Below are 10,659 nucleotides of genomic sequence, written 5' to 3'. Positions count from 1 at the left end.
AAGGCGGCGATGTGGTCCCGTGACGAGAGGCCCACGCGACGTATTTATATGCAGATTTTTTTTAAAAAAGATTACAGTACCCATAATTTATACTATTAAATAACTATAAAAATTTAGATAATTGCTTTTTTCATAAAAGAAGCCGGGCTAGATTTTTTACGTTAAGGGCATGTACAAATTGTCTATTAGCTGACTCTCTTAATCGCCACGTAAGAAAATTTGGTAACGTGGAGGAAAGAGAGAAAAGAAGTTATTGTCATGCATAGCAACGGCTTAGAGTCGACTTTTAGTATTTATTAAAGAAAATTTTCTTGCATACGAATGTATAAAAACAAAACTAGCTTAATAAAAAATATTTTATTGCATTAATGAAGAAATCACATCTAACTCTACCTTGTATTACTATAAAATAAACTTTTGTTACTGATGTGGCTTCCCTACCTTTGAATATGTCCCAATGGTCATACTAGTAGGCTGGCAGGGCCCACCAAGCCCAGGCGGTACCTGCCTCTCTGCTGTGATGTGAGGCTGTGGTTGCATTGCATGTGCACGGATGCAGACATGCCGCTGCGCATGGCTGACATCGGCGGCGACCACAGGCTTTTTCATCTTCATCGTCTTCTCTTCTCCTTCTCTCACCTCTGTACTGGATTCCTGCATACGCAGCGACCTAGTTTATTAGGAATATCGGGTCAGAATATACTAATTTTACTTAATTTTTATATCATCTTAGCTGTCTAAATAATATAACAATGGATTTTATTGGAGGTCATCGGGGTCGGCTGACCCCGACAGTTGTATTATAGCTTTGCCTGGTGCATACGTATAGTACACCTGTTTTTCACATCCCTACTTACTCCATTATGAATTCCAATATTTTTATTTTTAAATATTTTAAATATGTTTTATTACTAAATCTTTTATGTAAAAAAATTCACCATCTAAACCATTTTTTGCTATGCCACCATTTCTGGCGTGGCAAAAAAGGTTGTTAACAAGCTTGGTGTGACAGGCACAACACATTGCCACGTCAATTACTTAGCGTGACAGTATCATCTTACCACATTAGGCAGGGTGTCGTGGTTAAAAGTTCATATGGTAAAAATTACCTAAAATATTTAGTAATAAATTGTTTTATTAAAAGGTTTAAAAAAATCTCAATTTGATGAAATGTAAAACCATTCATATACTATGGCTGCGTTATTTTATTAGACATATGAAAGAGTATCTCATTTTTATATCTATTTTATGGTATAAGCAATATAATTAACTACTACAAAGTTAAATTCTAGTTTAGAATAACATAAACAACTTCTACATATAAAAGTGGGCGTGCAACAAACGATAAATAATATAACTAAAAGAACACAGCCTATGTTTTTTATGTTAGAAAAACAAATGTTTTTGTCTTGGCTTAAATATGCGATGAACATATGTATGGGCTTGTTTAGTTCCCAAAAATTTTTGGATGGGGTATTACGTTAGATGTTTGACCGGATGTCGAAAGAGGTTTTCGGACCCGAATGAAAAAGCGAATTTCATAGCTCGACTGAAAACCGCGAGACAAATCTTTTGAGCCTAATTAGTCTGTCAATAGCACATATGGGTACTATAACACTTATGGCTAATCATGGACTAATTAGACTCAAAAGATTTGTCTCACGGTTTTCCACATAACTGTGCAATTAGTAGTTTTTATTTTCGTCTATGTTTAATGCTGTATTTAGGTGTCCAAAAATTCGACGTGATATTTATAGAAAAAAAATTAGAAACTAAACAGGCCTACATGATCAGATGAGCTCTTATATTTCACCGGAATCTCATGTGTAAACGCACAGCCAGAGCAACCCTAACTGATGTAATCAAGCTAGGAGAGAGGCTGCTGCTGCCAACTTGGCATCCAAATTAAGAAACCCATCGACGTTGAAAACCTGCCGTTTTCTTGGAGCTCAAGGGCACTGCAAGCCTATAAACAAATCCCCAAAGCCTCCTCCAAACAGATGGCGCAATTGTTTAAAAAAATAAGCTAAGCTAAGCTAACTACTAAGACATGGATCAAAGAATGGTTAAGGAGAACTCCTTGTAGCGACCAGCAGACAGTGGCTCATGGCGCAGGGAAGAGCCAACCCTGACTCTGCCTGCTGCTTAGCTTCTTTCCTCTTCCTACCTGGAAGCGATCAAACGCCTCTACGGCTGCTTTATTTGACCCCTAATCTCGGCCATGACCATCACGATTTCTTTCCAACTTCAGGTGATCATGGAACCCAGCTTCTTCATTAAACAAACTAGTTAGTGTACTTTGTGTTCTTTATTCTTGAATCTTGATGATGAGTTAGCATTTTATTTTATTTTTTTGTATAGATGAGTGTGATGGTGTTTGTATAGTATATTTTGGTACCTAAGGTTAGATTAAGTTTTGCTGGTAAAAAAAATACTGTTTTTGTTATAAAATAATCAGATGCAAATGTCATAGTTTAAAGTCAGGTCTGTTGCAATTCATGTGAATGTGATACTGTGGTGCCATTTAGTTATGATGCCTTACTATACTATATAATGGAAGGGAGAACCTGCATCCAGCTTTCACATCTGTAATAAAATGAACATGAAAACAATAAATTTCTTGTGTTCATGCGAGAAAAGAATTATTGTGTACCTGAAGCCATACGCTATGCATCACCTGAATCAATCATTTCTGACCCAAATAACATATGATCTCCGCGTCTTCAGGTTCAGAAGAAAAAAAAAACAACTCTTTCAGTACTGACAAATTTAATCATGGATGCATCTCATACATTTTCATTTTTCGTCCCTTTCATGCATCCGATAAATTTGGAGCCATACAGTACATGGTTTCATTCTCAACCAGTGTCACTTTCCTAACTGATTTTCGACAGCAATTTACATTAGCTAGCTAGCTAGCTTGTACACGCTGCTGCGTGCATGTATGGTTAGTCAAAGTCATGTAGGATTAAAGATTGCAGACAGGTTCTACAGTTCTGTGTTGCTTGGATTCAAAGCGAGGTACAGTAGTTTGTTTAATTGGGATCTGTTGTTTCTTTCTTTCTTTCTTTTTCGCTTTTCTTGTTGTGCAGATCTTGACATGCTTGTGGGCTTGTTCATCAGATTCAGAAAAAGCTCCCCTGTTTCGGTTGTACTTTCGCAGTCTTTTTTATGGTTCCAGCTCCTGCTTTTGTGGCGATCTCATCTGCTTCTGCAGCCAAGAAGCCATGTGCCACAACATAAATGAAAGCCAGAAAAAAAAATGAGAGAACAAGTCAGCTGTGTTCTGATGCAAATTGAACTGCAAACGTATACTAATTATCAGGGAGGAAGAACTGTCAGGAAGGGTTCAGTCTTAGTCAACAAATATACAAGAGTTTCTTTGGTTATTCTTTCTTTCTCAGTCACCTGGGGAATCATATGGAAATGGTCTGTCAAAGCAGTGAAACCCACATTTTTCTTCACTTCGTTTTCTCTTCCTTTTGCTTTCAACAAAGAAGATGTCACCTGTAGTATTAGATTCTGCGAATTGTGACTACAGAATGCTTGACTGTACTGTAATTTTTTCAGGCTTTGTCCCTTGAAAAGAACTCTGTGACAGGCTGACAGCAAGAGAGCGTCTAATGGCTACAAAACTTCGGCAGGGGAAAATCCCTGAAAAAACTAATACTAACACGTGTTGGGAGGATCATCAAAGTGGAAATATTATCCCAAAATTGAAATGGAGGAGATCCAAATGTGCACTGCAAGAAAGGCATATCTGAAGAGAGCTCTGAACATTATTCATGTGTTCAACATGCATCAAATCCAAAATTAGCTGGTAGTTGGAGGAGGTGCTTTAGTGCTCTCAACAAAGTACAGATCACAAATTCTTGAAGCTCATTTAAGATCTAGTTGGCAGTCGCTGGCTTGGGGTAGTACTGCATCTCTCTAAACGTGCACTCTAGTACACATCTCAGCATCTGATCCCAAGTAGTTTTAGGTTGTACTCCTATGCAAGAACTAAGGCTCCTTGCATGCATATTATTCTGTCAGCGGTTGAGTTGGTAATATAAATATCTACGATTTGTTGAGTTAGAAAAAAAATAACAGTCTTACAAAGCAAGTAGAATACTTCTTTATATATGCATGCCCAAACAATAAAATTAATCATGATGGAGCTGAATTTGGAGTGAAATGATGTGATTAGTGTGAAGCACCAATAATCTTTTCCCAAGGTTGAGTCTGACAAATCCATATAAACCAAGCGGTTCAGTTGAGACTCACGCAAGCTGCCAACAAAACGGATGACACTTACTGCAAGAAAGCCAATAATTTCTCCTTTTTTTTTTCTTCTCCTGCGATAAATCAATGACCGCCCAATCCGTGGCCAGCAAATCATATGCTCTTTCACCAAACGGCTGACAGCAACATGTCGATGAAACCCTCTTGATCTCTACTTGTCAACGGCGACTAATTATCTCTTTTAATTCCTCTGCACCTGCACAAGCACAACATCTCACACCACAACTCCACCACTTCTTCCAATCCAAGCTATCTCCAACTCCAATTAATCAAAAGCTTCACAGCCACCTAAAGCAACACCAGCAAGTGTAGTATTATTATATTCTGATTAATGATTATTAATAGCTGTACACAAATTGTATTAGAACAAATCATTAGGAGAGCTCACTCACTGACACGACGGGTCACTGGCTCGTAGCGTCTCATTCAGGCCTGATTGACCGTTTGCTGCCGACAAAAACCACTAATACTACCATTTGCAAACTCTCAACTTATCTTTTCGCTTCTATTATGTTTATATATAAAAGTTTAAATTTTTTAACTGATTTTACAGGGGTATTTTTTTTATCAAAATTTATTTTTAAGCGTTATCTTTTATATCGTTAAGAATACGTATATAAAAATAAAAATTACTTTTCATTTACAAATATGTCGTTCGACGTTCACCCTTTCTTTCGTTTTGTTAATCAGATAAGAGAAAAGAATACAAGCTTTGCAACTAAGGATGTCTAAATTCAGAAAAGCTTCTGGCCAAGTAGCCTGTAGTGGAGGTAAAAGCAAGGAGGAAGAGAAGAACAAGCCCAAGTGTGCATGCGTGTATGCGCACGCGCACACACAGACACGCACACATTGACACATATGCGGCCTAGCTAGGCATCATACCATACGGACGGGTGCTGGTAATGGTAATTAGGAGTATATATATATAGTGCAAAAGTCGGCCACGAGGTGAGAGAGAGGCAAGGCCCAATCACCAGCTGCCACTCTCTCTCAAGAAGCTGCCTTTGGATCGCTAACCCTTTTCTAGTGCTCAGGGAAAGCTAAGCTAAATAAGCCATAGAGGTGAAGAGGGGGGAAAAGAAATCCTCAGAGAAATTGAGCAAGAACCGAGGGAGATCGCCTCCTGTCTGTCCCTCGTGCCAAAGGGGGCAGTTTGAGCTTGTCACTGCGCCGTCTGGTGAGATCGATCGATTGGAGGTGGGTAATTTTGGTGGTCTGGTCTCAGTTGTTGATGATGGTGTTTGGGATGGAAATTTGGGTTCTTGTAATGCGATATGGTCTGATTCCAACGGTGCCGTGTATGTGTTGGATGCGTGTGGGTCAAATTGAGAAAAAAGACGTGAATTTTGGAGATATTTGGGGGTTGGAATCCAATCTGTTCTTAGACTACATCTAATCTGTTGGACAGTTGCCTCTGATTTCAGGTTGGGTAGTAATCTCATCTGGGTGTTTGCAACTAGTTCAGGTTGGGTAGTAATCTCATAAAGATTCCGTCTTTTCTCCAAATCTCCCCTCAAATTCCGTGTATATCTTGTCTGATTTGCATCAGCCGGAGTTCCTGTTGGCAAATTCATGTGCTTTTGCAAATTCGCAATGTTATTAGAATCCGATCTTGTTCTGATGCCCAAAAAAATCTCACTTTGTATTATCAGTGAGCTGAGCTGAGCTGCGGGAAGAAAGGAGAAGCGGATTGGAGATGATGAGGGACGCGTACATGGAGGTGCTCCCTCCCATGGACCACTACGCCTCCAGGGGCAACTGGTTCATGCCGCCGCCGCGGAAGTGGTCGCCGGAGGAGAACAAGCAGTTCGAGCGGGCGCTCGCCGGGCTTGACCTGCGCTGCCCGGACTGGGACAAGGTGGCGCGGGCCATCCCCGGCAGGTCGGTCATCGAGGTCATGAGCCACTTCAAGGACCTGGAGCTCGACGTCCAGCAGATCGAGAACGGCATGGTGCCCTTCCCGGTGTACGCCCCCGGCGGCGGCGGCGGCGGCGGCGCGTTCACGCTGCAGTGGGACGGGAGTGGCGGCCACGGGGTCGGGGACTTCAGGAACGCGTACAGGTTCGGCGGCGGCGGCGGGAAGCGCCACTTCGGCCGCACGCCGGAGCAGGAGAGGAAGAAGGGCGTGCCATGGACGGAGGAGGAGCACAAGTGAGTACTGGTTTACAACACTTGTTTTGAGAGTGATTGCTCTCAAGACTGGAGAAATTTTCTTTGCTGAATTCACCATCACTGTTTGGGTTTACATCATCTGATGGCTATGGCACTTTACAAGTTGGAATTATTCAAACCATGAACTATTGGGGATTTAAGTAGGGAGAGAAGGGAAATTTTGTTTCTTTGGACTCACCATCACTTGATTGGGTTTACATCATTTGATGTCTATGGCAGTTCTACAACTTGTGTTTATTCATTCAAACTATGAGCAATTTTATCTGTCTTGGGTAGGATCAGAGAAACAGTCATGTAGCTTGATATGTAATTGTTTAGATCTTAGTACAATCCATCCGGTCAGGATGAGCAAGGATTGATGAATAGTTACTGATCAAGATCCTGCTTTGTTCTTTGCCAGGTTGTTCCTCTTAGGATTGAAGAAATATGGGAAAGGGGATTGGAGGAACATTTCCCGCAATTTTGTGCAGACGAGGACACCGACGCAGGTGGCCAGCCATGCGCAAAAGTACTTCATCAGGCTCAACTCCGGTGGCAAGGACAAGAGGAGATCCAGCATCCATGACATTACCACGGTTAACCTGACAGATGACCGGCCTCCCTCGCCGTCACAGTCTTTGATCACCAATCAGTCCAACACAGCAGTTGCCCCTTACTCATCGACATCCGATGTTAAGCCACAGAACGCAGCGAATGCGTCGTTCAATTCACCTAGCCGGACACTTGGGATGCCGGCTTACGGGATGGGATTGCAAGATCAAGGTTTGCAGTGTGGTGGTCCTCTACATGATCAACTAGCCGCCAGCCGAAGCATATTGTTTTAGATGCAACCAATCCAAGCTGCACCATGGGTCAGATGCCTAGTGTAATATTGCCTTGCTTGTAGCTTCACTACCTGTATTGAAGTAATTAATTATGGGAATTTTTCGGAACATAGCAGAGGGGGGAGGGATCTTTGTGTCATGTTGGTGACTGGTGCTCTGTGATCCATAATTGTTGGCAATACTGAGGATGTAACGAAAAGAACGTCAAGAACTTGATGCCATGGTATTTTCAGACAGTGATTGCTAGTGCTGAACGTTGATCATGCATGTATTCTATGAAGTGGACTTGAATTCAATCATGGATCCAGCTTTTCTGAGGTGGATGAGAAGAATTCTATTGTATGTTCTTCAGTGATGCACTGAGAACACATGTTTCCATCTGATTGAGGGATTGAGATCATGCTGTGCTTCACACTTATCATCAATTTTGCCCATTGGTGCTTGCCCCATCTGAAGTGTTCATTGAATTCCTTTGGATAAACGAAAATTAGTTTGCACCGAGTCATTCAGCATTATTACTACTTTCAGTTGCTCATCTAGTCAACTTTTTCTTGTTTGTAGCTTCATTTTTTATAAAGGAAAACAATAACTATTTTAATTCTGTTGATTGACCTGTGGTTGTTTGTATGCAATTCAGTCCTATACTGTATTCTTCTATGGTTCTATTGATGATGCTACTTCCACCAAAAATGAGATTGGTAATGAGTCAGAGTTGCACTAACTTGGCATCTCATGCTTTCCCTGCCCCCCTTTCCATCAACTTTTACATCTTCCCCCCCCCCCCCCCCCCCCCCTTCTTTTTGGCCCTGTTATTTCCCTCCTTGAGAAAGGCATCCTCAGATATGAGACAGATCCTTGTGACAACAGTAAAGAATAGAACAGGGAGCAGCACTGAAGAGGCACAAATGTTGCCTACTTATGTGGGTGCTTGTGCTTTTCCCTGCCCTGCCCTGCCCTGCCTTTGCAAGTTGCAGAGCAAAAACAAAGTGGCCACTCACTCTCTGATGATGGAAAAGCACTGTTGCATAGAACCTTCTGGTGTCATGTGGCTGCTTCTGCTTCTGCTTCCTCAAGTAGGAATTCTATTCTTCAGGCTCATACAGAACGTTCCATGTCGCTGATGCTCCACTCCAGCATCACATGATTAAGTTAAACACTTAACAACCTAGTTTTCGCCCATGGAATGGAACACACAGCTTCTGATGCTGATCTTTTGGCCATACAGGGTGTATCTTTGGCTTGTACTTTGCCATTTTAACAATATCTTCAGTGTCACGGAAGCATGATCATTGGTAGACGCCGTGCAGAACATCCCTTCACCTTAGTGTCAATTGGAAGTGACTTAGCAGCGCCTCTTTTTCTGAATTTCCTTCAGACCCTTACCGTGTTAAGTTTCAGATATTTGTTAGCCGTCAAAGCTTTGTTGTTTTTTCTTTTTCTGAAGAACCTTCAAAAGGGCAGGGAATCCGTGCAGTTCATTGAAGAAGAATAGAATTGATCAGTTAATAAGAAAAAAACGAACTCAAAAACCTTACAGAGGCATAATTTTAGTTAAAGGAAAACCAGCGAAGCCCTGAGACGGCTTTGTGTGGCAATCCCAGGTTGTCAGAACTTTGCATTGTGAGTCAATGAACAATTTCTACGATGTAGGAAAAAAAAAAGGTGATAGAAAAAAAAACTGTGGAGAGAGTTGTGTATAAGGTAACGGTTTTTTTTATCATTCTTGAAAAGTATTTTGAGACACTAAGAATTTTAGTGTAAAATTCTGGTAATTCAAGGTATACTAAATTTTTATACTGAAAAATAGAGTGTAAAATTCTGGTACTTTAAGATATACTAAATTTTTACACTGAAAAATAGGTACTGAGGTGCTTTTATAAGAATGTTAAGAAAGCTCGTAAGGTAAACCACCTTCCCTAGAATGAATCAGTTCTCTAAGAATGGTCACAATCACCGGTCACCAAATTGCCAGGAACAACAGCTACAGTGTCAGACAGAACCTTTGCATCCATTCTTCAGATAAAAAGGTGGCAACCTTTGTGATACAAACAAGGTGATCCTGTGTTTTGTAGAACTGCAGCTGTCAAGGCTGTAGAAGCCAGAATCTAAATTGGACAGTCAATAGATGCAGTAAGAGCCACTGATTTGTTGTTCTGGTTTTGCCAGCTGGAAAATGCAGATTAAGAAAACTAAAGCTGTATTAAAGAGGTGATCATTCCTTGGCCATCTAGACTGAGTTTAACAAGAAGAAAGTTGTTAAAGAAGATTGGTGGTGGCAATCAGTAATCCAAGTGGCAGGGCGCAATATCGTTCACAGTTTGTCACTGCTACTATTCAGCTATCTGCTTCCTCCTTTTGTTCTCCTTAAAATATTGATTGAAACAAGATTTGTACCAACAATCTCTTAACCTTAATTTTGGTGATGGAAACAACACATCATGCATAGTAGTTCACACGACTTGTGGGTCTGATTGACTGATTCCATTCCCCACAGTCTGCATTTCTGCACAAGGTTTCAGAACAATCACAGATGTTGGCAGACAGATTAAGCTTCCACTGTTCTGCTTCCTCTTTGCCATCTAGGCCGATTACAGTTATTGCCAAAGCACATAAGAGCAAGAGATAATTTTTAATAGCATGTAGTGGCAATGCATGATTGCACAAAGCTACAAGATAGATTTGCTTTCCTGGCCCTCCCTGGACGTCATTGATGCTAAGGGGTTGTTTAGTTGGCAAAAATTTTTGTTAAATGGGTCACATCGAACGTTTGACCGGATGTCGGAAGGGGTTTTCGGATACGAATGAAAAAACAAATTTTAGATTCCGCCTGGAAACCGCGAGACGAATCTTTCAAGTCTAATGAATCCATCATTAGCACATGTTGGTTACTGTAGCACTTATGGCTAATCATATCCTAATTAGGCTCAAAAGATTCGTCTCACGATTTCCCCATAACTGTATAATTAGTTTTAATATTCATGTATATTTAATGTTTTATTTAGGTATCCAAATATTCGATGTGATGTTTTTAAGAAAATTTTTTAGGAACTAAACAAGGCCTAAGATGCCTGGCTTCGATGCTCAAAAGGGCAACTTGGGAGGCCATCTGGTTATTCCCTGCAATCTTATCAAGGAAGGGCTGAGAGAGAGGGAAAAAAAAAGGCAGGTTCACACCACTGTTACCTGATGGAACTGAAAGCCAAGCTTTAGGTTAAGCAGGCACATGAAGATGTGGAACATGTCATGTGCAAGAAAGCAAGCAAGCAATGATTTTTGCTTCCTTGTTCAGTAACTCCTCAGGTACAGTAACTTGTCATTAGCAACTTGAAATTAGATGTGTGTGTTTTCTGTTTGTCTGTAGATTGCTTCAGAATCATAA

General features: G+C 40.8%; 1 protein-coding gene across 1 annotated transcript; it reads left to right on the top strand.

The window, feature by feature from the left end:
* The first annotated feature begins 5,193 nt into the window (after nt 1–5,193).
* LOC102712018 (transcription factor DIVARICATA) lies at nt 5,194–7,776 on the top strand. Its single transcript, XM_006643677.3, has 3 exons — nt 5,194–5,481; nt 5,937–6,435; nt 6,857–7,776. The coding sequence occupies exons 2-3, from the start codon at nt 5,981–5,983 to the stop codon at nt 7,278–7,280; spliced, it is 879 nt and encodes a 292-aa protein (XP_006643740.1). The 5' UTR covers nt 5,194–5,481; nt 5,937–5,980; the 3' UTR covers nt 7,281–7,776.
* Nucleotides 7,777–10,659: the final 2,883 nt, after the last annotated feature.

Source organism: Oryza brachyantha, chromosome 1, assembly GCF_000231095.2.
Source record: "Oryza brachyantha chromosome 1, ObraRS2, whole genome shotgun sequence".
In the NCBI taxonomy this organism is placed as follows: domain Eukaryota; kingdom Viridiplantae; phylum Streptophyta; class Magnoliopsida; order Poales; family Poaceae; genus Oryza; species Oryza brachyantha.
Note: the sequence above shows the minus strand (reverse complement) of the source record. Positions and strands in the feature narration are given on the sequence as shown.

Excerpts from the sequence above, each read along its gene's own strand:
- LOC102712018 (XM_006643677.3), top strand. The coding sequence starts at position 5,981 with ATGATGAGGGACGCGTACATGGAGGTGCTCCCTCCCATGGACCACTAC. Across the intron at positions 6,436-6,856 it reads TGGACGGAGGAGGAGCACAA|GTTGTTCCTCTTAGGATTGA; the intron begins GTGAGTACTGGT and ends GTTCTTTGCCAG.